Genomic DNA, 27,150 nt, shown 5'->3' on the forward strand with positions numbered 1-27,150 from the left:
TTGATCTCCAGCAGTGTTCAGGTCCACTTCTGGGCTTTGGAGCCCAACCCCATCCCTGACGGCCTTCCCCCTTCCACTGGAGGCAACTGGCTCAGGGCAAGGCAGCTTGCTTTTCCTCACACCACTCTAACGCTCAAGCCTATCTTCGTAACAACTTCCTTGAAGTCAGCACACGAAGAAACATCCAAAGGATGACAAAAATAAACCAGGCAGCTGCACCCCTGCTGAGCCCAGGCTTTCCTTTGTAAGGCAATCGAGTGGCCCAGCATCGCACGTCATTTAGCACGGGAAAAAAAAAAAAAAAGAGTCTTGTTCAGAGGGTGCCAGCCGCCACCGCTGATGGACAGCCTGCATCTGGCCGCGGGCACCGGTTCCCGGCGGGGCGCAGGGGCTGTTTGTGCTGCTGCCGAGGGAGGGGAAGTCACTGCACATCCTGTTGGCTTTACCTGAAGTGACCCAGCTGGGACATTGTTTTTAGCTTGGCGGGTCTGCGGTGTTTACGTGCGTGGAAAGCGAGAGGGGTAATGATCCTAACGAAGCGGTCACGGATACGGCCGTCCTGTGCCTGAATGCCCTCCATCCCCTGGAGCAGTGAGAAGCTGCTTACACAAGGAAATCATGTTTGGTTAATTAAAGCAGCTAAATAGAAATATCATCCCTCTGACCTGCTGGAGTGGATGCTCCTTTAACTAATTCCCTTTTTTTTTCCCTTTCATCAAGGCTCCATTACCTCAAATTAGCATTTGCTGCAGACAGTCAGAGTGATCAGTGGGATGGGGTAACTTGTTCCCGCAGCTAAGCCCGCAGTGAACTTGATTTAGTATCATCTGTCTGCTTTAAAAGACCTTATTCAGATGGAAACTTAAGAGATTTAAGTAAAACTATTTAGAACCCAGTTAACCAGACTTCCGTGAATAAATGTGGACTTGCCATAAATGTAATTCCTTGCTCTGTCATGCTGCTCTGGTTTTGCTTCTCTTCCATCCCATCTGGAACCTGAAACTCTGCAAAACCATGAAATGAACAGGCTCTGCGAGGATAACTTCAGCAGAGGCGGCCACACGGCCGTGCGAAGGAAGACTTGCTGTTACGGTGTCGTGAACTCCCCAGCTCACATTTACCAGTTGCTGTGCTGGTGGGGAGCCAGTTGGGATGCTTGGCTGCATCCTCATCCCCGAGGGAGGACGCACTCAGCCTGGCATGAGGTGCGAGGGTGCCCAGCAGCCTCCCTGGGAAACCAGAGGGTGCCAGGCATGGCAGAGTGGGTTGTTGATCTCTAGGTAACTGATCCTAAACTGATCTTTTGGGGTTTTTTGCAGGAAGTTTGTACCAACATTTGATTCATTTTAGAAGAGCCCTTTGAAATGTTCATGAAGAGGTCTTGTATCAGCTTTGCTCATGCTCATCATTTACATTTTCCCTGTAAATTTTCCTCGACACACCAAACAGAAAATGCTCATAAAGTCTCTCTGTAGTACCAAGAAACTTGTGCCTCCAAACAGCAGTCACCAGAGACATAACAATATTCTCCCAAAACGCACCGTGCCGTGGCACTGTAAGGCCTTCCAGCAAAACAGGAATCATCTCATTTTCTCCAGCAAAGTATGGCAAACACAAAAGGAAGCTGCAAAAATCGCAAATATGAGGATGAGTCACGCCGTGTGTGCAGGGGCAGCGGAAACCTTCAGGGAAACAGCTTCTAGGGAAAGGCGTCTTGAACAGCATCGTCTGCAGGGTCCTCCACCCTCATGCCAGCAGCGATGTGGCTGTGCAGAGTGGGGTACCACAGCACCCCAAGGGAAGGTGCAGTGTCCCATGAAGGCAGCCGGGCTGCACAGGTGTGTGGCCGCACGTGTATCCCTGCCAGCACAGGATTGCCCAAGCTGTGCTACCCGCATCGTGTCAGGAAGAGCAAGGTAGCGTTTTGGGGCAGGGGAAAGCCCCACACTGCTGACTCAGGGCTGTTCCATGCCATGCTTTATATAATCCGTGTGAATTGGTTTATCCTTTTCCATCGTATGGCTGTCCGCTGGGGGCAAAAAGCTTGGGCAGCACGATGGGCAATGCTGGTCTCTGCCCCAGGGACAGGATGGCATCAGTGTGTTCCCTACAGATGCCCAGAGCGCTGCTGGAGGCTTCTTAGGAGAAGGTGAAAGCACCAAGCCATACAACTCCTCTTTCATTTACTAACTGGAGAAAATCAGGAGCTGGGGTGGCAGGGGTCAGTGGGCTCATGCAGACTGATGGGGGAGTGTGCACGGGAAGGTGACCAGGGAGGAGGGATAAAGGAGGACCAGACCAAGAGGCGTATGAAGCAGGCTCCAGGTGCTGGAGTCATATCATGCACGTGTGAAACGGTTAAAACCCGGCCAAAGAAAGCAAGCGGCAAGGGGAAGCGAAATGGAAAATAAAAATGAATGCGGGAGGAGCTGAGGCCGTGTTGCAGCAGCCCCACGGACACCCAGGCAGCCGAACGTGAACGCTGCTACCGCCTGCGAGCTTGGCACAGCTTGCCCCGGGCGGCGAGACTGACCCCACCGCCACAGGCATTAAACAGGTTTTGACAGCCATTAGCCCTCGAGGGCTTGCACCAGAAACAAACCCGCACGCCTATTTACATGTCCATATTTTCTTGCCCTTAAGAGAACTGTGTTCACACAGGTATCTCGGCTGCTGCACCTGACAGAGCTGCACCTTGTCACATGCGACAGGAACGAAGAATGGCCTTTAAAATGTTACAGTGAGTCGGGTGGCATTATTTTTTTTTTAGTTCTTTGAAAAAAGGAAAAAAACCCCAGATTTGCCTGAGAGTAAAAATACTACCGAAAAATGAAACTTGACAACATTGACTGTGCAAGATAACATCTTTAAACGGGCACATGCAAAAGCAAGTGCTACAGCAAACGCCCTCAGCACCTACCCGGTTTCCTGCTGCTCCCCCACGTTTCAGGGCAGAAACTGTGAGGGGTTAATAATTCAGCACCCCAGCAAATCCCCAGCCTGCCGCCTGAGTCTGAATGCCTTAAAAGTTCACCTTCTCCTAAGAAACAGTCTGGAAAAACATATGCAAAGGTACTAAGTTTAAAGGGCAGGATGAGGTGTATAAATCAGCTGAGAAATCATACCTCGAATGAGCGAAGGGAATGAAGGCAGCGCTATCAATTATTCTCTGCAGAGGAGCTACAGCACTAGGGTCTGAAAGAGATAGTCCTTACAAGATTAAAATGAAAACCATCACTCTGATTCCTCTCTACCATCTCTACACCAACATTAGGCTGTATAAAACAAGGATTCATTTCCACTGGCGTGTCACCTCCTGACGCCAGTCCAAAATTAGCTCGGAACACAAATTCATCGAGGAGGCTGGGCAGTGCTTGGAGCTGCAGCTGCGGGAAGCTTGACAGCACACCTATTAGCTGCTGTTGAATTATTTAGTTTACAGACGCGTTATCGAGAGCAGAACCGGCCCAAAGGAGCTACCTATCATCAGCCACTCATCAAAAAATAACACACTGAACTCGGATAGGGCTTCCTCTGCCTTTGCTGATTTATTTAAAGCTGCTACACACGCAGACAAGCTCATTCAAGGAGCTGTAACATCCAGTAGCTGAATTTCATGCATCCCAAGCCTTACTGCAACTGTCTTCACCTCCTCAGAAAGCCCAGGGTCCTGGACGAAGCGCCGTCTGTGGCACCAGTCGCTGTTGGCCCCCGTGGTTTCCTTCCTCCCCACCACTATTTTCATTATTGTTGACAGAAAAATCCTGCACCTGCTGCTCTTACCGCTGAGGAGGAAACCCTCCTGCAAGCACTCGCTGAAAAGGTCATCGGGCTGTTTCTTCTGCCGCGGCATCGGCAGGGAGGCAGCGCAGCCTCTCCAGCAGGAGAAACACCCGCTCGCGCGCCGGCAAGTCCCCACCACCGGCCCCTCCTCATGAAATCCAATCAGCAGAAGTAATTAACAGACAGACAGCAAAACCAACTAACGTGAGGCAGCGGGGATGAAGCTAACCCGGCCTGTTGCCTGCGTTACCAGGCGGGATGCTGCCGTAAGAGGCGCAGGGACAGGGAGCGCATCCCCCAGGCATCTGGGGATGCGAGCCGGGGGTCCCGGCCCCTGGCCATCGTGCGCACCCTCCAAGGACACCATCGCAGGGCCGAGTGCCGTGGCCACCTCCCGGCTCCCCTGCCAGGCCAGCGACAGGGAGGGAGAGGCCGGAGCGAGGGGCACATGGCAGCGCCCGTTCTCCCTCCTTGGGGGAAGCCCCAGCCGCAAGCAGGGTGGGAGAGAAAGAAAAGAGAGAGACGCGTCGTGGGTGAGAGGGAAACGATTTAAAGGTGAAGCCAGTTTCTGCTGGCCCAGGCAGAAGCCCTGCAGCAAACCTGGTGACTGCAAGGAGCCCTGAGGAAGCCCAAAGTGTGGACGGGCACGGGCAGTTTTCATGCTTCCTACAGATGCATCTTTCTCCCATTTATCCAAGTGCAGACTGAATGTATTTTGCAGTCCTGTGGCAAAGAGGCGTGCGGGCTACGTCCAACTACTGCCTCCCAGGTACTTCCAACAAAGGTGCAAGTGCATCAGGATGTAAATCAAGCTTTACCACCAGCCCCGACACCGATGCATGCAAGCGAGGGAGGGAGGGAGGGGGACGGGCAGGTGGTTACACACAAACGGGAACCGAGGCCATCGCCACCGGCTGGGGCGAAAAAAAGGTAAGGGCCTGGTCCTGGGGAATTTTGAGCTGACTCACCTATTGTTGTTTTGAATGGGATTTGAATATCTTTGTGTGCAAGGATCTTGCCAGGCTCCAGAAGGACGCCAGGAGCGGCAGCCCCAGACACCAGCAGGAACCTGGGTTGTAACTTTATGTGACTCATAAGCGCACGCAGACAAATTTATGCTTGGGGTCATTATTTCTTTTTTTTTCAAGTTCTCCCTCATTTTTTCCATTATTTCAGTTGAGTTACAGAAAGGGTGATCCTGCCTTCACAGGAGTGCTCCAGCAGCTCTCTTGGCCCCTTCCAAATACAAGAAAAAAAAATTGTTTACATTCCTTTATTAACTGTCCTGCAAAAAATGGACATGGCTGGGCTTAGCTTTTCTGGACAAGGGAACATATCCCCTCCAAACAGATCTAAACAGATCCAAATGGATCTAACCAAGCTTCCTTTAACTGCTTTGTCTGTAAATTAATCTCTTACACACAGGTATACATATTCTGCCTATGGAAATACCATCTACCTCGAGGCACCATCTGCTCAGCAAACTCATCTTTGGGATGGGAGCAGAAGAGTGTGTAAAATTACCCTCAAAGCATGTGTCAGACTTGCACCTTTTAAATCCCCAAGATCCTGTACTTGACCTCTTTTCTTCCTCAGGTGCTACAGAAATATTTATACTTTGGTGCCTTCTCTGAGTCAGGGTAGGCTGACTCCAGTTGATTTTGAAGAATGCAAGAAACACAAGCCCAGGCAATAGATGTCAGTGATAGCTGAGGGCAAAGGCACCCAGAGTAAAAGGGGGGTGATTCCCCTTGTGGTAAATCTGCAAATACAGGAGAAGCCTGTGCTCTATAATCTCCTTTTCGCTAAATACTGCCACTCCTTGCGTCTTCTCAGACTTCAAAGCAGCTCTCTCTGTGGCTGCAGTATCTCATGCAACCAGGTCCCTCCCTGATACCACGGGGAGCCTCCAGCTCCACAGACTAAACCTCTGATTTCCCAAGGATCTGAGATGCGCGTCATCATGCTGAACCCCATCAGCCTGTGCCCCCCTCTGCCCCCTTCACACTTTGCAACCACTGAGCAGGGCCCCAGAGAGACAACAGTCTCCATCTGTGGGGATACTCAAAATTTGACCAAATAAGGCTCTGAGCAACCTGACCTACCTTTGAAGTTTTGGAGCAGGGGTTGGGCCAGGTGACCTCCTGAGGTCCTGCCTGACCCAAATTGTTCTACAACTCTACAGTAGGATGTATCCTACTGATGAAAAGTTCCTACAAGTTTCATAAAGCAGGTGCCTGGATAGAAAAGACAGCTCTCACTAGGTCCTCACTGAGGAAGAGGCTGCTGTGTAGGTTAACCCATCAACTAGAAAGCTCATCAGGAGACCAGGTGGTGGGAGAGAGGGAGACTGTGTGAGTTCCCTAACCATCAGTGGAGCTACAGCAATATCCCCCACCCCAGGGCACACACCTCTGAACACAGCCCAGATCCCAAGCAAATCCATCTTCTCCAGTTCTGCTACTCCTCAGATGACTTTTCTCCTACCTGAGCCCTGCTGACAGCCCTTTTGAAGGGATCAGGCTTTGCCAGAGACCTTGGTATCACGACTCCTTGCTAGCTGAGCTCCCCCGAAGGGGACTGCTTGAGCTGTCCAAGCACAGGCAGCACCCTGGCCACAAGCTGTGTGGGTGCTGCACAGGGAGAGCTTGGCCTTTACCTGCCTTCCAGCCTCCGCTCAGGGACATTTCTACAGGCTTGCTTGCTGACCACATCACAAAATTGCACGAGAAGATTAACTTGGTATTACTTGCAGTGCTAACGGACAGGCATCTAGTTTCCAGTGTTTCAGAACAGAATTGGCAGTTGCACTATTAAAGGCTGGATGGCTTTTTAGGACTTTGTGTAGTCTTACAAGCATGGATAACAAACGTAATTGAACATTGCATTTCAGAATAAATGTCCGATGTCCTAGCCCGAAGAAATCCTCCTTTGCATTTACATCACCCTGCGGTTAGCCAACTGCTTTTGGTCTGAGCAAGTTGCAGAGGCGTCACCGCCTTTGCACGGTGGGTATTCTCTTTGATGGAACAGTGTTATGGATACGTACTGTAACTCCTTTGCTTGGATACCTCTTGGAAGAGCTTCAAACATATAAGCCCTGGGAAGAGGAGAATTTACCAAGTACGCACGCCGTTCCCAGAGGTATGTGTGTGTGTCTCCTATTGCACAGCTACTGAAGCGGGGGAGGGGGTTAGTGGTTTTGCAGCTCAGCTACCCTCCTCACAGGACCAGGGGGGAGCAAGCCAAATTACCTGGCCATCAGCATGCTGGCACAGACTGTTGCATGGAATGACCGGAGGTGAGATGTGACCACGTAACTTGCTTTAGCTACATAAGGGTTAACACATGTGTTAAACTGGAGGTGCCTGCCTTTCCCTTTTGACTACTCCTAAGTTTCAGATGGCTTATGCTAAGAGTAGCAAATCCTTCTCCTGGCAAGTGACAGTTTACTTTGCAGGCAAGCATTTATATTACCTAGAAACACTCGGGCAGCCTTTGGGCAACCATCTCCTCACCCCAGCAACCAGCAGGCCTTGCTGAAACCAGGCTCTCAGCCAAAGTCACGCAGGACACAAAAAAGGCAGCTCACTCCTCTTCGGCAGCCCTGTTGGAGGCCAGGCTCCCTGTAGGCACCTGAGGGAGCCTCCGGGACTGAGAAAGTCAAAATGTTTTGTCATAAAGGGCAAATGTGTTCCCTCTCTCAGATGGACACACAGGACTGAGGTCAGGGAGCACTTGTCCAAGAAGGTCAAACATAAAAAGGGGCTTTGCACGAAGGTACAAGGCCTCTGAGATGCTTCCTTAGTGCCTTGGGTGAGCAGCAGGGAGCTCGAACTCCTGCTACGAACGAGGAAAGCCCACTGCCTCTCACAGTATATAATGCACAGGACGCGGTCACTTGCCTGGAGGCCTGCAGAGCCGTGCCAACATTTAACACTGCCAATCTGAACAGCAAGGAGAGACCAGGCCATTGTGATAAACAGCAGCCCTGCTTTCAGAAAAACAAAAGCCTTGAGTCAGCTCTGTTTACTTCAGAAGATGCTTTCCAGCCCCCACACAACCCTACCTCCGGGCTTTCTCTTGGCCTTAACTCTTAATGCTAAACCCAGGCTGCGCCAGAGGCAAGAGCTTCTCTCCATCCACAGACTAAATACTCCTTGGAGGAGGAGATGAGTGCCAGCACTTAGTTTACATCGCATGATGCTTTCCAGCCCCATGTGACTGAGCCTTCTCTTTCCCTCAGCCCTGACCCTCACCCTAGGCTCAGCCTCAGCCCGGCGCTGCAGCCCTTCCTTTCCAAAAACAAGCCTTCCCAAGAAGAGAGCTCGAGCATCAACCCTCTGTTGAGTCCGGCAGCCCCTTCCCAGCCCCAGCACAACTGCAGCTCTGGGCTTTCTCTTCTACCTAACTCAACTCTTCCTCCCCCATGACAAAAATTCATCAGGAGATGACGACTCTTCTCCCAGCCCCAAGTCTCCCCAGACAACCCCTTTTCAGCCACTCTCCACCAGCAGCTCCCAGCCCCAACACCACCACTAGCCTGAGGGCCAGCCACGGGGCAGGGAACTTGCCACACTAAGAAAGGCTAGAAGAAAGGGATTCATGAAGCCTAGAAAATAATTTCCTTGCTGGAAATATCCAAGACTTGGTTTGACAGGGCCCTGGATAACCTACTCTTAAGATCCTGCTTTCAGTGGAAGGTTGGACCCAGTATACCCCAGGGGTCCCTTCCAGCCCCGCTGCATCCGTGACCCTGTGAGGTCCCTCCCTAACAAACAAGAGCCCATCATCTTAAAAGGGGCTAGGACATGCTACAGAGCAACTTCCAAATTTTAGCTGGGAAGTTTGCAAAAACTTCCAAAACCCAAAGGAGACCGTATTAAGAAAATGTAAAATAACCCCAAGTGAGCCCCAAAACCAAGAAAAAGAAACCTGCCATGAGCCTCATAACCCTGCTGGCGAAGGACTCGTGATGCTGGAGACTCACTGTAACACTCCCACACACACACGTGGGTAGACACAACCTCCCTGAGGAAGACCAAATCTTGTGGCCTCTGGACCCAGAGGGCCACTGCAAGGGTTAATGCACAACCAAATGAAAGGGACAGAGACCAGAAAATTTACATACAAATAAGATTTTAACCATGACAAGTTTTCAGCCTCACAGCAAATACTGCTCAGGGCTTCCTCCTCCTCTCAACCCTAACCAGCGCTCTAACCTTGTCTTCCCATGCCACTGGGCAGTGGGTTGGCAAGACTAAATGGCAAGTTTCACACAGACTTGTAATGAAATTTGGAATTGTGGCATCAGGTTAAGAACACAGCACTGTCCTACTGTTTACTTTCCCTTTTCAATAGCCAGTTAGCACATCTCCCTGTGATACAGCCATTTTTGTGCATGTTACTGCTTATCAGCCCAATATACACAGCACTCGGATCAGCTTTCTGTCAGGTTGGTATCAGAATGGTAATCACACCTGAAGAACACTCTGTGTCCATGTATTTTACATACCTGTAACAATCTGTGCAACTTCCAACAGCTTAAAAAACCACAAGAGGGTAAGTGCTCTCAACTTCTGCCCATGCCAGTGACAATCTGAGGCGTACAGCACTTCACAGAGTCTGTGGCACAGCCTGTCCACCACCATCATGCAACCCTGCAAGTCATTGCACACCCTCAATTAGATACTCAACAGCTTCCCTCAAAGACCCAGAGGAATCAGAACTTGCCATCACATGGTAAATGTTGAAAGCCTTGAGGAATGTTTGACTTCTGATTCATTCCGCTAATAAGGAGTTATTGCTTGAAACTCTGCAAAAAGAGATTTTTCTGGACAAGGAAACTGCAAGCAAGCTAAATGGAGATCTATGAGGAATGGGGCAAGCTGAGCCTGCCTTGGCAGGGGGATGGACTTTCACATGATCACTTCCATGAGGTGACTTGCTCAAAGTCCAACCATGGAACAACAGCAGAAGAGGTGCCCCAACTCCCAACTTCTGCACATGAGGCCAAACTTGAGTATGCCACCTTTAAACTCTAGTTCCTCTTTCTGCCTCAAGCACAGTACTTCCCACCCTGTTAGATAGGTACTCCAGAAACTGTAAAGGTGGTTCACGCTAATTGCTCAGTCCAAGAGGTCACATTCACCTATCAAACCCATGCCACCTGGGGCTTCTGAAAGATTAAAAGAGACAAACAAGAGGATTATTAAAAATTTAACTATATACCATATTTATTATCAATCCACAGGATAATCTGATTGCTACATGAGCTCATAAAAGCTATTTCACCTTTACAAAATTAAAAAAAAAATGTGCCACAAGGATGTAATAACTGCTGATAACCAAGGACTGAATCTTAAAATTATAAATTTGCTGTAGAAAAGATTAAAAAAAATTATATTCACTTTAGAATTTTACTTTGAATAAAATATTCCCCTGTATAAAAAATAAAAAAGCTTGCTCTGGTTAGAATTAGAGTATTTTTCTTCTTCTTTTTTTAAATCTGGGAATTTGCATAATATCTCTGTAATAGGTTTCTCTTTTTTTTTTTTTTCCTATTGTACCACGCGGCATTCAAGCATAGCAGATTAGAAACAAACATGAGAAAAGCAGTCTTAAAACGTATGAAGTCCACATGGGAAGTTTTAACTTCCTTTCCTTTCCTCTATTCTTTAAAGACACTTTAGCAAGAATAGCCTTGGAAAAGAATACAGGTGGGGAGGGACCTTCAATGTGCCATTAAGTAGAGCAAGGTAATAAAAGGCCTTTCATAAGTGCTTTCTTAATAAGGTGCAGAAGCAGACTGCAACGTTGCTAGTACTGCACTATGTACAATATTCACAATAGACTTTTCTTTATTTAAAAATATTCCAGCTAGTTCACATTTTCTCTTCCATTCTGAGGCTTTCAGTTCCATCACAGCCTTGACAGCAAGAAGCGCAGCAGCACCACTTCCCTTGTGGTCGGTTGGTCCTCTTATGAAACACTGGAACCTGCGAGTGGGCCAAAGTTCTTGGGTTGTTTTCCTACGTAGCAACCTTGGAAATTTGCCTGGGTTCAGGTGTACATACTGACGGCTGGAGTCCTGAGTTAAAAACACTCCGGCACTGGAGTCGGACACAGCAATGTTTTATATTGCCAAGGCTTTACCTTAGATTTGTCTCGTGTGCGTCAAGGGATGAACCTCTCCTAGAGAAACGTAAAATACAAAACCAAACAAAACAAAGCTAAAAAACCACACCGTCAAAGGCTTAGCAGCTCTTGACTCTTGACTGGGTTATGTCTGACGTTTTCTTGATGACGCTGGCCCGTGTCTCGCGGTCTGGCCGGCTGCTGCTTGTGGAGGCTGTGGACACTACTTGTGGCAGAGGGATGTCTGGGAAAGGGGGCCAGGAGCTGTTGTAAGGCAGTGGGCAGCTTTCTTCTTTGATGGTGACTTGGAGGTCAGGCTTGTTGGCTACAAAAGTTGCCATGCTGGGAAGCATATGAGAAGTGTTCCTCATTCCCAGATTGCTGAGATACTGTTTGCCTTCAATGTTTTTCTTCTGCCAATGAAGTCGTCCCTAGAAAGGGGGGAAAAAAAGGAGGGTAGGCTATATGAGCGAATGTGACTTTGCAAAGTGCTCCAAGTAACAAGATGAAGACAGAAACAGCCACAAACTGCACAGGAATTACCCCATCTCTAAAAGCCTGAGTGTCTAGCCGCTGTCTTTGAGTGTCTTTGAGTGGCTCTCAGCCACTACTCCCTTTCTGAAGTTGTGTGCCTAAACCTTGGTGGCTCTCCAGCACTCAAGAGGCTCTGCCCACTCTTCTGATGGAAAATAAAGGCCTTATTCCCAGTATGCTGGAGACAAAAATGGACATGCATAACAAATGGAAGCGTCTCCTCTGTTACCAGAGAGAGCATTCTCCTGGCAACAGGCAGGCACAGAGACCCAAGACCTCTCAAACAGCACCACCCAAACTGTCAATACAGGTGAGGCTGCCGGGAAAACCAATGTCACTTGATGGTGTGTCCCCCATCACAGGGAGGAGGTTCGCCAAGGAAAGATGAGCATCCAGTCCTTTCCCCATCACACATGCTACAATAGCACGTTCTGTCAAAGGAGGTTTGGGGAGTCATTTTTGGCAGTCTGCATATGGGCTCCACCCTAACCAAGGCAGAAGAGACAAAACTAAGAGGGTTATCCGTGCCTTTATACAGCTGTACAACCTGCAGTTCTCCAAGGAGGATTCAGAGGGCTTTCTGGGGGGCACAGCAGGAGAGAGATTTGCAAGAGACCTTCTGCGAAAATGCAGCTGGAGCACAGGGCATCTAAGTGTCCTCAGTGAGCTTCCCCTGGCCTCTACGTAGTCATGGAGATCAGTAGGTCTGGTCACTTGATGGCAGTCCCAAAAGAAAAGGCTAGTGCTGGTTTTGCATAGGTGCAGCTCAGGAAATGTTCATGGGGTGGGCATTTTCTCCACAGATTCCTTTCACCCAGCAATACCCAACTGACTGCTCAGGAAAGCTTTTTGCCTCACATACCTCAAACATTCAAGTTGCATTTCTGTCATACATGTAAGCATTTCCTCCAATTGTATGAGTTCAGGTGCCATTTAAGGAAAACAAAGTGAGCATGCTTTCAACCAGGATAAAATACTCACTATGCAGCAATGTCAATGCATCGTATTAACAAACTAGCTGGTACTGCTGATGGCTCTCCAGAACATCTTATTATGCAAATTAATCTCCCTGTAGTTTGGACAGATGAGGAGGAAAGAACTTGTACCGATATCCATCCTGGGACAACCATCCAAATGCCTGTCTTCCCTGAACCTCTTTTTCTCCCCCAGCTATTATTAAAATGGATACTCCACTGACAGACAGAGTTGCAAATTGAGAAGGGGGAAGAATACCTCAGGACATTGTTCTTGAGACCTTGCTCCAAATTGCTAAAAATCCCCAAAACACTTACCTCTGCATTTTCTTCATCGCTTGGAACGCTGTCAGTCGTTTCACTTTCTGTCAAACAAAACAGGAACAAAAATGAAACTCATGCTATTCTACCTACACTATCAAAATCCAGCTCAGGAGGCCCGATCCACTTCCAACAAGTGGAAGCAAACAGAGTCAAGCCAACCAACCAGAAAACAACAAAGAAGCATGGACCCCCTACTGCAGCAACAGCAATCCAAGGGCTAGACAGCACAGCTACATTGAACAACTGGGGTAAATTCACATGGTTATCACAGTTAACATGGCTATACCCTGGAAAAGACAGCAATGGAGAGGGAAGGAGTAGATTTGTGCTTTCTGGGCAGAGGAAAGAGCCTCCCGCAAGCAGGGGATGCCCCCTCTCCCTCACCCTCTCTCTTGGCAGCTCCAGGCCTGGCAAAGAGCAAAGTTCTGTCCAAATCCTTATTTTTATCTCCCTGCAAAACCCACAAGAACTCCACCTCAGAGGAGGTAAGTGTGTTTTTTGTTTCATGAACTGTTACCTTAGCCTGCGGCCTCAAGGGCTTGTTGTCACTTCTGGCGCTTTACTACTGTTGTTATAGTTTCTTTTGCTTTTGCCACCCGTGTCCAGCTCCCTCCAGCCTATTTCTCAGCCCTTCACCCACCACTCAAGCAAGTAGAAATGCTACCATCTCCAGCCAAATCACTTCCCCCTGCCCCACACAACCTCCCTCACCCTCATCACTTCAACCAGGGGTACAGCTCCAGCAGGACAGCCATCCTCCTGCCAGCTGCATCCCTCCCTTGCAGAACAGCCTGAAATCCAGGAATTTTGACTGTATTTTCAAGTCCACATGTGTCTGAACACAGGTCTCCCAGAGTCTGAGGGTCAAGCTGCTGGCCCATGGGCTGGTTGAGAGCGCCGTGCCTCAGATGCATCTGAGACAGGGCACAAGCCCCTCTTTTCAGGACCACTCTGCAGTGATAGCCGCTGTCTTCAGGGCAGCCGCCCAGTGCCCAGACCCACACCCAGAAAAGCGGAGGCCTGTATTGCAGGTCCTCTTCAGCTCATGGGGTTTTGAACCACTGCATCCTGCTTCCTGAGAGAACAACCCTAGGCATCTATCAGGCTCACAACAGCATTTGGAAGAGGTCTTTCTCCAACCCCCCAACCAGGGCTGAGCAGATAGGGCTCATCCATGCTCTAAGTCAACAGGAACGCAGAAATTACAAGGTTGAAGGAACGATGTGATGACTTACTGTAGCAGACAAGGGAGCTCTCAAGTCCCAATTTCCACGCTCCTCTCTGTTATGCATTTTAGCCCATGCAGACGGCTTCGCACAGCCCCTGCAACCATAAAACACGATCCTGCCTTCCCAGAGAGCAACCTCATGCTCTGCAATGGACATAACGTGAGTGCTAAGAGTGCACGAACTGTGCCTCGTGGATCATGCCCCTGCATGTCTTCAAGAGAGACTGGCAGCACGTTGCCCTTCTCTTGAGGCTCAGCTAAGCATTAGGTTTAGGCAGAGGGCTGTAAACCAATGGTCTGAATTGCTCTTTCAGACCCCAGGATCTAAGCTGCACCCAAAGTCCTTCTGAAGCAAGGAAGCAGGCAGCTCAGCTACTCCAGACTACTACTTCCAAAGCCAGTACCTCCCCTATGCCAGAGTCTATACCGCAGCATGCAGTAAGCAGAGGAGCAGTCTGAAATGTTAAATCTAACTGCGAAGCCTTGTGAAGTTAACACTCTGCAGGGCTTCTCATTCACCAGCCCAGGTAAAGAGATGTGCCAAGATGATTAAGCTGGCTAATTAAGCCATACTGGGGGGAGGAGAGGCAGAAATTAATCTGTGCAAAGGAGAAATGGCCCTAGAGATAGAATCAATAGGAGGAATCCACATAGAGACAAGAAACAGATATTCCTTGACATGAAGAAACATGTGGCAACAAAAAAAGAGTGATGCAGCTGAAAAGGAATCCATCCTTGGTGTTTATACATAACAAAATGCTGAGCAAGAGATAGCACTATAGTTAGCAAAGCCAGGGAAGCTAGCCACTCAGGCATGGAAAGTTAGAGAGGTTATTTCAATCAAGAAAGTTATTTGAATCAGTGTCAAACACAAGAGGAGGTTGACAACAGCCTCCGTACTAAAAAAAAAGGATTTCATAGACGTCAGTGGAAATAAGAGAAAACTCACAAGGGCCACTCATATCATTTGCCTGAGTAACCTCAGAAAGGAACTAGAGGTGTTTTTGAAATAAAACAGATTTTTGTAGGACAGCTGATACCTCAGGCTACTTTTTTTTGTTGTTGTTTCAGAAGAGCTAAACTAACTGTTCCTGCACAGCTGTTATCGTCATACTCTTTCCTGCCATTCAGCGGTAGCACCTGACAGAGCAGGCAGCTCTACCCAGCAAACCCATGAGCACTGGGCCAGGGTTCCTGTGGTTCTGTACAGGTTTGTGTGGAACAAGACAAAGCCAGAAATAGTCACAAGAGTGTCCTACAAGTTTCAGGGTTCTAACAAACCACAGACCCCTGGTCCTCACTCCTGCCTCAAGGGCAAATGCACGCTTTAAAAAAGAGAGGTTCATAGAACAATTCAGGCTGGAAGGGACCTCAGGAGGTCTATAGGCCAACCTCTTGCTCGAAGCGGGGACAGCTACAGGACTAGATTAGGTTGCTTGGGGCCTTATCCAGTCAGGTCTTGAAAACCAGAGGATGGAGGTAGCACAACCGTTCTGGGCATCCTGCTCCACTGCCTGACTGTCCTTGTGGCGAAAAAGGTGACATTTTTTCTTATATTCAGCTGGACCAAGTTCTCTTGTTTCAATTTATGCCTGCCATTTCTCATCCTCCCACCATGCACCACTGTGAAGAGCCTGTCTCTGCCTTCTCAGTTACATCCCTGCATGTAAGGGCAGGCTGCTATAAGGTCCTCAAAAACTTCTCTCCTCCAGGCTGAGCAAGTCCCACTCCCTCAGTATCTCCTCATAGAGTGAGTGCTCCAGCCCTTGATCTTCCTGGTAGCCCTTTCCTGCACTTGCTCCCTTTTGTTTCTATCTTTCTTAGTCTGGGGGGGCTCAAGACTGCACCCAATTCTCCAGAAGTAGTGTAACTAGTGCTGAGTAGAGGGGGATAATCACTTCCCTAGATCTACCAGCTGTGCTTCTGAAAGCTGGTGGCCTTCTCTGTGGCCAGGGTGCTCTGCTGTCTCGTGTTCAGCTCACCTATCTGCAGAGCTGCTCCCCATCCCATCAGCCCCAGCCTCTTATTGCTGCAACGGGCTCTTCCTTCCCAGGCAGAGGACTTGGCATCTGTCCTTGCTGAATTTCGTAAGGTTTCTGCTGGCCCATTCCTGCAGTCTCTTCAGGTCTCTCTGGATGGTGGCCCTGCCCTCAAGCATATCAACTGGTGTCCCCTATTTGGTGTCACCTATAAACTTCCAAATGTGTACTCCAACACCGCCTCTGCTCATTGATATATTAAATACAATTTGTCCCAGGACAGACCCTTGCAGTACTCCACTTGCTACTGGCCTCTAGCTAGAATAACCAGGATCATCAAGAGCTGCCTTGAGATGCATTCAAAAGCACATCAGTGGCATGAAATCATCTCTGTGTTATCTGAGTTATGGGCTAGCAGGTCCTGGTATAAGTCAGGACAACTGAAAGCCACCAGGATACTAAGACAACATAAGGCGATAGCAGAAGTACTTCAGTTGTGCCTCATTTTCCTTATGCAGGCTTGTTGCATTGACTTTAGGGGCGGTAGCTCATGACTTGCTCATGTCAGGGTGGTTCTCCTGTCACCAAGCCACCCTTCTGTATTGTCCCAGCCCAAGCAACCATCATGACTTCCAGATCAAGACAGTGACTTTTGTTTCCATTCCAAGAACTTGGATCCTGTAGCTAAGGTTAAAAGAAAGCAGCATTGTCATGTTCACATGTTCACAGATGGGAAAAGTTTTGGAAGAAGCATTTGGAAAGAGGACAAATGCTTCAAAGGCCCCGTCTCCCAGCTGCTAGGAAGTTAACGCACCCTTATCCCCCTGCCTTACGCTTTGCAAAGCCCTTCTAAATGCTTTGGCCATTACAGACTAAACACATTGGGAAGCATAATCATTTATCAACATGCGTGAGACTAACATTGGAGGCCATTCAAAAGAACATCAAACTATTCACCCAGACCCAAAGATAAAAATTACTACATATATATTTTATAAAAATGTGTCTGGAAGTAATTTCAGCCTAATGAGTCAAAGGCAAAACCATGTGTGAAATAATAAATTGCATGGGGAGCAATTAATACTTAAGTTTGCCTAAAAAGATGACATTTGTGTTTCTACCCAGTCTTCTGAGGCTTGGAAGTTAGCAACATGTTATAAAAGGAAGGACAGGTTGGATCTGAAAATTTTTCTACTTTCAAATGTGGCTTTGCCCTGCTTTCTACGGAAATAAGGCTTATATGATTGCAGGGACTCTATAGCGTGCCCATGTGTGCATTTGCATCTGTTCTCCCCTAACAACTTCTGAACATTCTGTCAGACTTGGATAAGGCACAAATGAGTGCCAAAGACTCTTAACTTGCTACCAGTTTTATGAAAATAAGGGGCCAGACAAAGAAAAGAAACCATCAGCACCCTGACTCAGGGAAAAGCGTGTTATCTCACCCCTTTTTAGATATCGGAGAATCCAGATGGGAGGCAGACGTTGGAAGCCAGACGTCCACAGCTCTGCTGCTTGCAGTACCACTTCTTATCAGTCACTACATGGCTGTTCTAGTCTGCAGACTATTTATAACAAGACAGATCCACACCCCCAGTGCCCTCAGCTCCAGGGCTGCATTATATACCATTAGTGCAACCCTCTGTGCCTGCTGTGCTAGGCACTGAGAAAACATACAGCAGAGAAGACCTTTAATCTTTACTAAAGTCAGGCGGCAAGGGGGACACACTACATTTGCAGCACACCATTTGTACCACTGAAAATGCCCCTCTAATAAAGGATGAAAAGACCTCTCTGCATTATATCTAAAAAGGTTCTTTTCTATTAGTCACAGGCTAAAATCTGCAGCTTACATTTCCAACCTCAGATCTGCCGAGCTGTCTCCCAAGGTGAAATGAGTGGAAGACTGTGAGTTTTTGAGTTTCATTAAAAATGCAGAAGGCAGCCAAATAAGACATCTCTGGATCTTTGCCACCTACCCTAGAAGACCCTCCTTTCCCCCAGTGTCTTCCAAACATTTCCAAAAAAAGACTGTAAAGAAATGCCAGGATGCTTACCTGCATAGGACGAGACAGGGGAGATCTGTAGGGGGTACAGCTGGCTCATGCTGAGGGGCTGTTCGTCGCTTTCTGTTGTCACCTCTACTACCTGGCAAACATCAGGAGGATTGGTAACTATCACCTGCTCCTCGCTGCTGCCATCAAGGTGCGGCTGTCCTACAACTTGGGGTTAGAAATAAAAAATTGATTACTCGTAACACCTCGACCCTGCTGGATCTCTAAGAGCCTGTCCTTGGAGCCTGCTTGGTATTTGAGCGAGTCTTCAATACCATCTCAGCACTTTCTCCCCTGCCCACCACCTGCTTTCAGTGGGACTTCTAAAGGAAACCTGCATGATTTCTTTAGTTTCCATCACCTTCAGACACAATTCTTCCCCCACTTGTGACGAGTGAAAAAGCCTAACTCTCCCCTGGCTCTCATACATAATGTCCTTGAGCCTTCCTTGACATACCAGCTGTCCAGAGGTTTTCCCAGGGAAGACAACAGCCACACTCCTTCTCCACCCAGAAACGTGGTCTCACCAGGACATACGGAGCACAGCAGTCTCTCCTAATCTGGGAAAGCATCCTCACCCAGCAAGCTGCCAACATCTCATGGCCTCTGGACGCCCTCATGTAAATTATGCAAGAGAAGACCAGAAATGGCATGCAGAAAACTAGCCACATGGTCATGTAAAACATGGTGGGACTCTGATTGATACATGACATGAATCTGTGAAAGATTTCTCCAATTAGATGGTTATTCTTACTGATCCTTGCAATGCCATTGATAGTATGTAGAAAAACAGAGTTGTACCTGCTGTCTGTAATCCCCATGGTCTGTGACAGAAAGCTAGTCTGGTTAGTTACTAACAGAGGGTTTTCCTATTCCCCCAGGCACATTGTATTTAATACCAAAGGAACATTATTTATTTCTACAAAGTGAAGGTACCATGGATGCTTTGCAAGTGTCCTGAAATGCTTTGCAGACATTAATTGTGCTACACAACACCCTTTTGAAACAGGGGAATAAACCAAGGTACCAAGAAGTTACTGAGCAAGCAAAAGCATGGTAAAAGCCAGAATCTCACTTCTCTGGAGCTGCTTGAGACAATTCCTTCTATCTTGTACAACTCCCCTATCAACCCCAGCAGTATAAACACATGACAACTGCATTAATCCAACACGAAGCTGAAAGCCACTAGTTATATCAGAAGAGCACATGGGGATGGAGCCATCTCAGAGGATGGCTAACCAGAATCCACAGTTGTCCAAGAGAAAGAGAAAGACTATAGAGATTCTTTCACTGGAACATAAACCTTCAAAAGGAACAATCTTCATACAGACAAATTCTGTACAAACACAGTGCTGTGTTGTTAGAAATTCAGACAGTACATTTTTTTCTAGACCTATGATGGGAAAACATGTAGGCAATGAAACACAGTAGATCTTGAAATTCTTCTGTTAAGTGACCCAATTACTCTAATTATTAATTTTTAAAAAGGCAAAAGATAGCATCTATTCCTGGATGAACTACAATAAATATACATGAATGCACACACACATACACACAATCCATTCCTGCCTTCTATCTTTAGACAAGGCTAGAACACGACTTTTTGGAAAAAGAAAAGCAACAGGTTTTTCTCCCAGGGAAAAGCTGCATACCATTTTGCTTTATGAAGTACCAGGTAACCACTGGAAAATCCCCCAAACCTAGATACGTATTTTATGAGACAATTCTAGCATAAAGAAAATTACACATATACTGGATTAATTTTTTTTTTTTAAAGCTGAATCACTACAATTACTACGATTTTGTTCCAGATAATTCGTTTCCACTGTATTTCACCTTTCCTGGTTCTGAAACACCAACTTTTTATTGAGTGGGGTATGCGGGGCAAGAGCACACATACACACACAGTTAACTGTTATCTAGGAGAAACCAATATTGTGCAACCCTGCCAGGGCACGAGCAGGCCATCTGCACTGTTTTATCTTTCTCCTCAATACCTGACGAATTCTTACCCACCCCGAGAGATAACTTGCACAGCAAAAATTACTGCTCACTTGGGCAATATGCCACAACTTTCCCATGAGCTGCACCTATCTCAGAAACACTGCAAGTGCTGTTTGTCTTTCCTCCCCTCCAGCTGACTTTCCTCCTTTCTGCAGAACAGATCTATTTTACCCTTTTCCCCGTTTAGATTAAAATCCTGCTTGCAGTCCTAAATAAGGACTTCTCTCTCCAGTCAGGATAAGCAGCACACTTCACAAGCCATTAATTAAACAACACTGGATGACAGTTACCCACCCGAGCGTTGCTGTCCTACCCCTGAAAATGGATTCTGTGAGTCCAGAGAAAAATGAAAGCCCTTAAGGTGCGAATTCAGTTCTGTTCCTCTGAACATCTTGCTTAGTTTCCACAACAGACCTTTGATCCTTCTTAGGTGTTGATGTTGCCACAATGGGTCCCGTCCTGTAAATTACTGAGATCTTCTAAGGTGCAACACGCATTCCTCTCATCATAAAATCAAACAGGAGTTCAGGATATACTGTACACTAGAAAACTGAGATGTTTGCAGCAAAATTGCTCTCTCTGATGTTAGTGGATTTTGGGGAACACCAGGTACATTCCAAAGACTTCTGTTAACTGACCTCTGTTTGACTTTAAGAATGTAAAACAAAGCAAAAATGTATGAAGCTTCTTCCCTGGGACTGCATATTGGCCTTGGGTTGTTTCAGATTTGTTTATGAGTCAGTCAGTAAATAGGAAGCACTAATAGCACTGCAATGCTATTCCTTCAAGTTATAAAACCCTCTGTAATAGTAGGAGCAACAATCATGTTCTAACACTCTTACAAAGCAACAGCTGATTAAATGAACTGCCATAAAGAGAGGAAAACTACTCACAAACTCCTCAGCCACAGAAGTACTTGAGGGGAATGACTATGCAAAGCCCTGCGACCTAAGAAACAGGCATCAAAAATAGTCACTGCACATAATTTCTGCCATCTCTCCAAGCAGAAGACTAACATAGCTTTCAAACACTTTTTCGTCATTCTAGACAAAATGGTATATGGGTCACATTTATAGGAGCCCTCACTGCAGTGACAACCTCAGCCAAAAAAGAGCTGTCAAAAACCAGTCCAATTATTCTACTGAGAACCAATTATTCACATGCTGAGATGACAGCTAATTCCTAATGTACCAGTTTCTAAATGCAGTCTTCGCTGATCCTTGTTGTTTGTTAGCTCAGTGATCTTAAGAACTAACTCTGCTACTGAGGTGCCAGTAAAAAGAACCAAGTTCCTCCATTTCATCTGGAGGTTTAAACTCCCAAATAAAATGGTACCCTATACCCAAATCTTTGCATTGAGCAATGGGAAACCGCCATCTGACTGCAGTTTAACTCCCACGTGACATTGGCTACAGTCACTACCCTGTGGAGTAAATTCATGTCAGGAAAAGCCCCCTGAGCATGTCTGTAAGTGCTTTACTCTCAGGGGAACCACCACACTGCCACAGTGCTGCTCGCTGTCTCTGCAAGTGGTGGGGCTGACCTGCAACCAGGACCTTGCATGGCTTGGGCTAGTGAAAAATGGGTTGATCTGACTGCAACCGTGGCATTCTCCGAAGTGCAAAATGCTGATCGCAAGCTGAGTCTGGCACAGTCAAAACGGTTTCTGAAGTCACCTGTATGCTTGGCATGTAAGAAAAGCACAGGAGTACTTACCTACAAAGTTCACTGTACTGTCAACTTCATTTTTTATACTGGAGGACAGGAAATAGTCAGAAGTGACATCATTTAGGCCATTAATCCCAAAAGATGATTCAACTGGCTCTTGCTAGAATGAAAACAGTACAGTTGGGTCAGGTTTGATTTATTTTAGGAGCCTGGACTCAGTTCATCTCTTTGTTCTGGGACGGTAATAAATCATACTGCTTCTGCCTGCCATACACCCCCTGGTCACTGCTAGACATGGTCTTAGAATGATATTTTGGTTCTCTGAGAAGAAGCCAGAGTCTACTCCATTTCCAAATCTTCTGCTTTGAAATGAAAGCTATTTTTAATTTTCAGATTTATAGTGAGCCTTCACAGAGCAAGAAATTAGTGTGCTATTTACTACAAGAGATTAACATTTGGAACAAACAAGGAAGAAACACTGCTTTAAAACAGTACTCTCTTTAATATTCATGTCATTCCCTTCCAAACATGCTGTATCTCTTAGCGCTCTCTGAAAGGAAGCCTTAGCTTCTGTACAGCAATTACTAAATTCCAGCCTTAATTTTTCTCTGCAGCAAGCCTGAAAGAAAACCAAAGTGTTTACACTAAATACAGCCTTTTAGATCACATCATAAACATTACCACAGGGCAATAGTGTTGGGAAAACACCACCTGTTCTACATAGACTGAGCTTTCCACAAGATGCATCTCTGTAGGTCTGGTACACTCGAGTGGGAATCTAAAAAACTCCCTTTAGAATAGACACCAAGAAGTTTAATTCCATAAACTCAGGATTTCTTTAAAAAGCTATAAACACATTTAAAGGATTATCTACAGGTCCAACCTCCTCCCTGGTACCAGCTCCCTTATGGGGTTATCGGTTACAAAGTCTAAAGTCTTCTGCTCTTACTCTGGGCTGGCCATGCCAGCCCTGCAAGGGAAGATGTTCCTCAGTGCTGACCCAGAGACACTTGCAGAGAGGTACAGAGCTGCCAGTTGGATTTGAAGCCATGCCATGCTCATTTTCACTGCTCTAAAGAGTTTCAGCAAGGGCAGGGTAAAAGTGAGCCTCAAGACCTGGTGCCAGCCCTTCACAGTACTAACCCTATGAACCATTATCAAGGGAACAAAAAACTAGGGACATCTTTCCTGGATGCCACATGCTGTGATTGTGATCCACTCAAAAAGAGCTGTCACTTCGACACGAGTCTGCACCTTCTTTGCCATTAAGCAAGGCAAACACGCACCCTGTCTCAAGGCCCCTCTGCACATCAGAAGGGTGCAAAGTTAGTGTTAATGGCAACTAGGTCTTTGATGAGCTGCACCGATTGTGTCCACCCACAGGTCAAAGACCTGGAGAGCCAGAAAAGATAAAATTAGCTGCTATTGATCCATTGAGGATCCCGACTGCAAAGACAGGTTAGGGCTGCACACTGGACACTTGAGCCTCTGGTGTTGTGCAGTGCCCCAGCAAACACAGCAGCCCCCATGGGAACGCTGCACACCCAGCACCTTGCTCAGCTTTACTGAGGCTTGGTTACAGAGTTTATTTAGTAGCCCTTTTCGAGCTGCAGAAACAAATATGCATCTTGGAACTCAGGTGATGGTGCCAGATCCACAAAGGGACTTGGACACTGGCACAGTTGGTGCTAAATCACCCAAATTTTCAGTGTCCAGATGTCTAGCCCAAGCTAAATGCATGGGGAAAGATATCACTTAGATTTAAAAAATGCCTCAATAGGGAGCTGCACGCGTAGCCAAAAGCATACATCTAGGATAAGGTAGAAATTAAACCTCAGGCAGGCGGTTCAGTCCTTTGTTTCAGAGGAAAGAGCCTGTTTTTATCTGGGCTACTCAGACACTTACGGCTTCTTTCCATTGCTGAGCATTCATTTTTTAATGGAGAGACTCCGTTTGTCCAAAAGCCCAGTGGTAGGAGACCTATTTGCGAGGTGGAAGACCTGCTTGCAGTCCCCCTTGCCTAATGCGGAGCAGGGATTTGTTAAGGCCCAGGTCTCTCACATCCACGGGGACAAGCAGTGAGTGCCCTTCTGCTGCAGACACGGCTGCTACGTGCAACCCAAGAACACCAACTTTACTGAAGGCTGAAAGTCTGAAACATTTTTGATTTGCTTTTTGAAAAAATTGAAGGGGGACCAAATCCTGCCGGTGTTTAATACTGACCACCTCATAGAGGTGCTCAGCAGAAGTGTGAAAGCTAGGCAACACCATGCTTTGTAGGGAAAGCAAATGTCAGTCGGGGTCCATGCTCTGAGCAGAAATCTCAGGCAGTGACTGAGGAGCTTTACAACTGAGGTCTTCTAACTGGCAAAACATGAGCAGAGGGTGTAGCTCTGACAGAACTTCTCCCCCTTGCCTGAACAAAAATGAACTTCCAATGCCTTACGCACAGAAATTAATTGCTCCAAAAGGTAGCTCTATTGTTCAGAAGCATTCTTTCCATAATTACTGTATTTCTACTTACACAGAGAAACAAATGGCAAATGTATTGCCGAGGCTGCCAGTTTTCCAACCTCCAGGCGTTGTAACACAAGGGCTGTGTCAACTGATGACGTCAGTCATGGCTTTAACAGCCTTCACATTTTTAAAAAAAAACAACCAAACATCCCATGTAACTGTAGCTACTTAAGCAAACCACAAGCATGAGAGATTTGCAAATATCCACCACAGTATACTATTGGGGCTATTAAAAAAATTTGCAACAGATTGTTTTCACAAGCTCTCGCACTATTAAACAGCTGCTTCTTACCTTAATTTGTTTGAATTTGTCATCCTTCTCGGACTTCGGTTTTTTTCCTGCAACAACAGAAGAAAGACTTCTTAAAGTCCTGTGTGCCATGAGTTAATCCTTCACACTTTCTATATTCACCAATAAATAGCCCCAAAACATGCCTCAAAACGGCAGCACCTCCTAGGAAAGGGAGAATACATTTTGCTTCATTTTAACTCCCCCTTAAGGCCTGGGCAGTCAAAAATTCACCTTGAACACTCTGGCTTTGTGCTTCATTTTTAAAGGCCTACAAAAAAACCCATGACAGGACTGAGGAAAGCAATTGCAGTCAAAAAATCAAGGTGAAAAATACGTAAGAATGACAAACTAAGCAACAAGGCCTGTTAAAAAAAAGAAGGAAGGGGGAGAAAAATACTCTTAAAGGGAAAAAATACCAAAATATATGTCTCATCACATTTGTGACACTCCCACTGTAGCTATAGGAAAAGGGAGTTTGTTCATTGATTTAATGTGAAAAGACATCACAATAAACTTCAACAAATATTTCTGTAAATAGTTGGAACTTGAGGGGGGGCAAATATATAGTCCATGCAAAGGTGGTGTATGCAATCACACTGGACCTGAGAATCCAGAAAACCACACAGCATATGACCCTCACAAAATATCGTGTGCCTTGGCAGACCCCAGTGTTGCTGCCCCTGCTCTGACCTGACGAGACCCTGATGTGGAAGCTCAGACTTGCTGGTGCAAGCTCTGCTCTACCCCACTGTGTGCACAGACGTGTCCCAGGAATTTCTGCCATCTCTACTACAAGATAGCACTGAGAATTAGAAATGTTTTGCAGCCAAATTCTTTTGCTCTCACTCACACATAAATTTAGCCACGTGCTGTGTAGAAAGGGCATGTGAGAATATACACAGGGCCCAAAATATGTCAGAGTTTCATAGTAACTGGACTTGCTGCAGAATCCTCTCCTGCTACAGCCCCCATCTCCAGAATCTCAGCTTTCATGATGAACTTTTCTAGTTCTTACAGCTATGAGAGGAATCTACCACAATGGGACAGGTTATGGTTCAGGGAAATAGCCTGAACATACAAAATACATCATTGACAAGAGACTGGAAACAGCTTCAAAGCAAATGTTCTACCTTTTGCAGATTGATCTCCCTTTCATAGTATCATTCTGCCCCAAAAATGCCAGAGTTCATCATTTCCAATCACACTGACCCTAAACTGAAGATGTGCCTTTCACTTCTCAATTTAAGAAAACAGCAAACTGAGCTACAGGTGAACTGAATTGGATTTTAAAGGAACACTGTGCATTTGGTTTGCAGGTTATCTTTTTGTCCAAAAATCCTAGACACCAGAGGATACCAGAGGACGAAGAAAGACATCATTCTACTCCATAAACCAGTAACGAAGCCATAAGGAAGCCAATGAGCCAGAAAGAAGCCAATGTTTCTACTCCATAAGAAACCAAATACTCATGAGATTGACCTGGTGATTAGGTCCTCTCCTGGCAGGTGGGAGACCTAATCCTTAAATTTGGAGATTAAAACATAATTTCCCATTTCACCATTATCATGCTGTGGGGGCTGGTTTTTCATGGCCTAGTGTAGCTACGTGGTTTCATGGTTTAATGTTCTGAGCAGAGAGTGTACTGCTCCCACTCAGCTCAACAGAGCACCAGTTTACTTCTACCCTTACTTGAAAAAAGGTACCACAATGTCTGCCACCGTATTCTGAATGAGCCTACTGAGTTAAATGCATTGATCTCTAATATCCCCCTAATCATTTTCCTTGACTGAAGAAGACCTGGGACTAGCATCAGAACACAACTCCATTGGCTTTAACAGAACTAACACAATTTACACACATCACCAGCTTGGGGATATCACATCTCGTCCATCTCTCCAAGCGGCTTGTTCTCTTAACTGAATGTAGCCCATTTTTCATACAGCTGTTCCTAAGTTCTGGGGAACATCTGGATAAAAATGTCCAGCTTCACAGAAGTAGAACCGGCACATTTTGCGGGCCCCAAAATAATAACAATGCCCTCAAAACCATTTTCATGTTGACAAGCTCTACCCTCTACCTTTTTTGGAAGGTCTTTCAGATAACGGCAGCATCCGGTACACTCTGAAGGCATTGTTTCCTTTCTTTATACTTTTGTCCTTCACTTCTTCTATGTCAGGCAGGGAGTTCATAGCACAACGGAAGTTTGCCTTCCATGTCTTTGGATCAGGTTTATCTACTCCTGACTGGTATTTTCCTAAACAAGAAAAGAAAGTTAGGCACACATGATGTGCAATTGAAAACCTAAGGTGAGTTAATAACAGCGTAGGTTAACTTCAAGGTATCAGCCTTTGGTTCCCATGACAAGCATTCAAACAATAGCTGAGGTTGCAAGAGAGTGCTGTGATCTCATTCCCATGCACATTTCTAGAACACATGATGAACAGTTTCTGCTCAAGAAAGACCGAGGGCACTGCAGATCAGATGTGACTCCACAACACTGTGGAAAAGCTTGCACAGCATTTACCTTTATGATGTCTGGCTCAAATCCATAGAAAGGCATCAAAAGCTAAGGGGCCAAGTCTACAAAGTGCTGAGTGTGCTCTACTCCTGACAATTCTGAACACAATCTTGTTAACATTTAAATCAATTTAAGTTT

At 46.5% G+C, this 27,150-nt stretch overlaps 1 protein-coding gene across 4 annotated transcripts in view; it reads right to left on the reverse strand.

Moving 5' to 3' along the window:
* Positions 1 to 9,997: 9,997 nt before the first annotated feature.
* IRF2 (interferon regulatory factor 2) overlaps positions 9,998 to 27,150 on the reverse strand; it is a 42,365-nt gene continuing 25,212 nt past the window's right edge. For 3 of the 4 annotated variants that reach the window (XM_010569995.1, XM_010569997.1, XM_010569996.1), the window contains exons 5-10: positions 26,572 to 26,748; positions 24,495 to 24,541; positions 21,734 to 21,845; positions 18,017 to 18,181; positions 12,747 to 12,793; positions 9,998 to 11,351 (exon numbers count right to left, since the gene is read on the reverse strand). In XM_010569995.1, coding sequence (XP_010568297.1) covers positions 11,040 to 11,351; positions 12,747 to 12,793; positions 18,017 to 18,181; positions 21,734 to 21,845; positions 24,495 to 24,541; positions 26,572 to 26,748 — 860 coding nt within the window. In that variant the 3' untranslated portion in view covers positions 9,998 to 11,039. The remainder of the gene's footprint in view (positions 11,352 to 12,746; positions 12,794 to 18,016; positions 18,182 to 21,733; positions 21,846 to 24,494; positions 24,542 to 26,571; positions 26,749 to 27,150) is intronic. The other variant, XM_010569998.1, reaches the window with a different exon arrangement.

This window comes from Haliaeetus leucocephalus, unplaced genomic scaffold (genome assembly GCF_000737465.1).
Source record: "Haliaeetus leucocephalus isolate CR32 unplaced genomic scaffold, Haliaeetus_leucocephalus-4.0 Scaffold284, whole genome shotgun sequence".
In the NCBI taxonomy this organism is placed as follows: Eukaryota; Metazoa; Chordata; class Aves; order Accipitriformes; family Accipitridae; genus Haliaeetus; species Haliaeetus leucocephalus.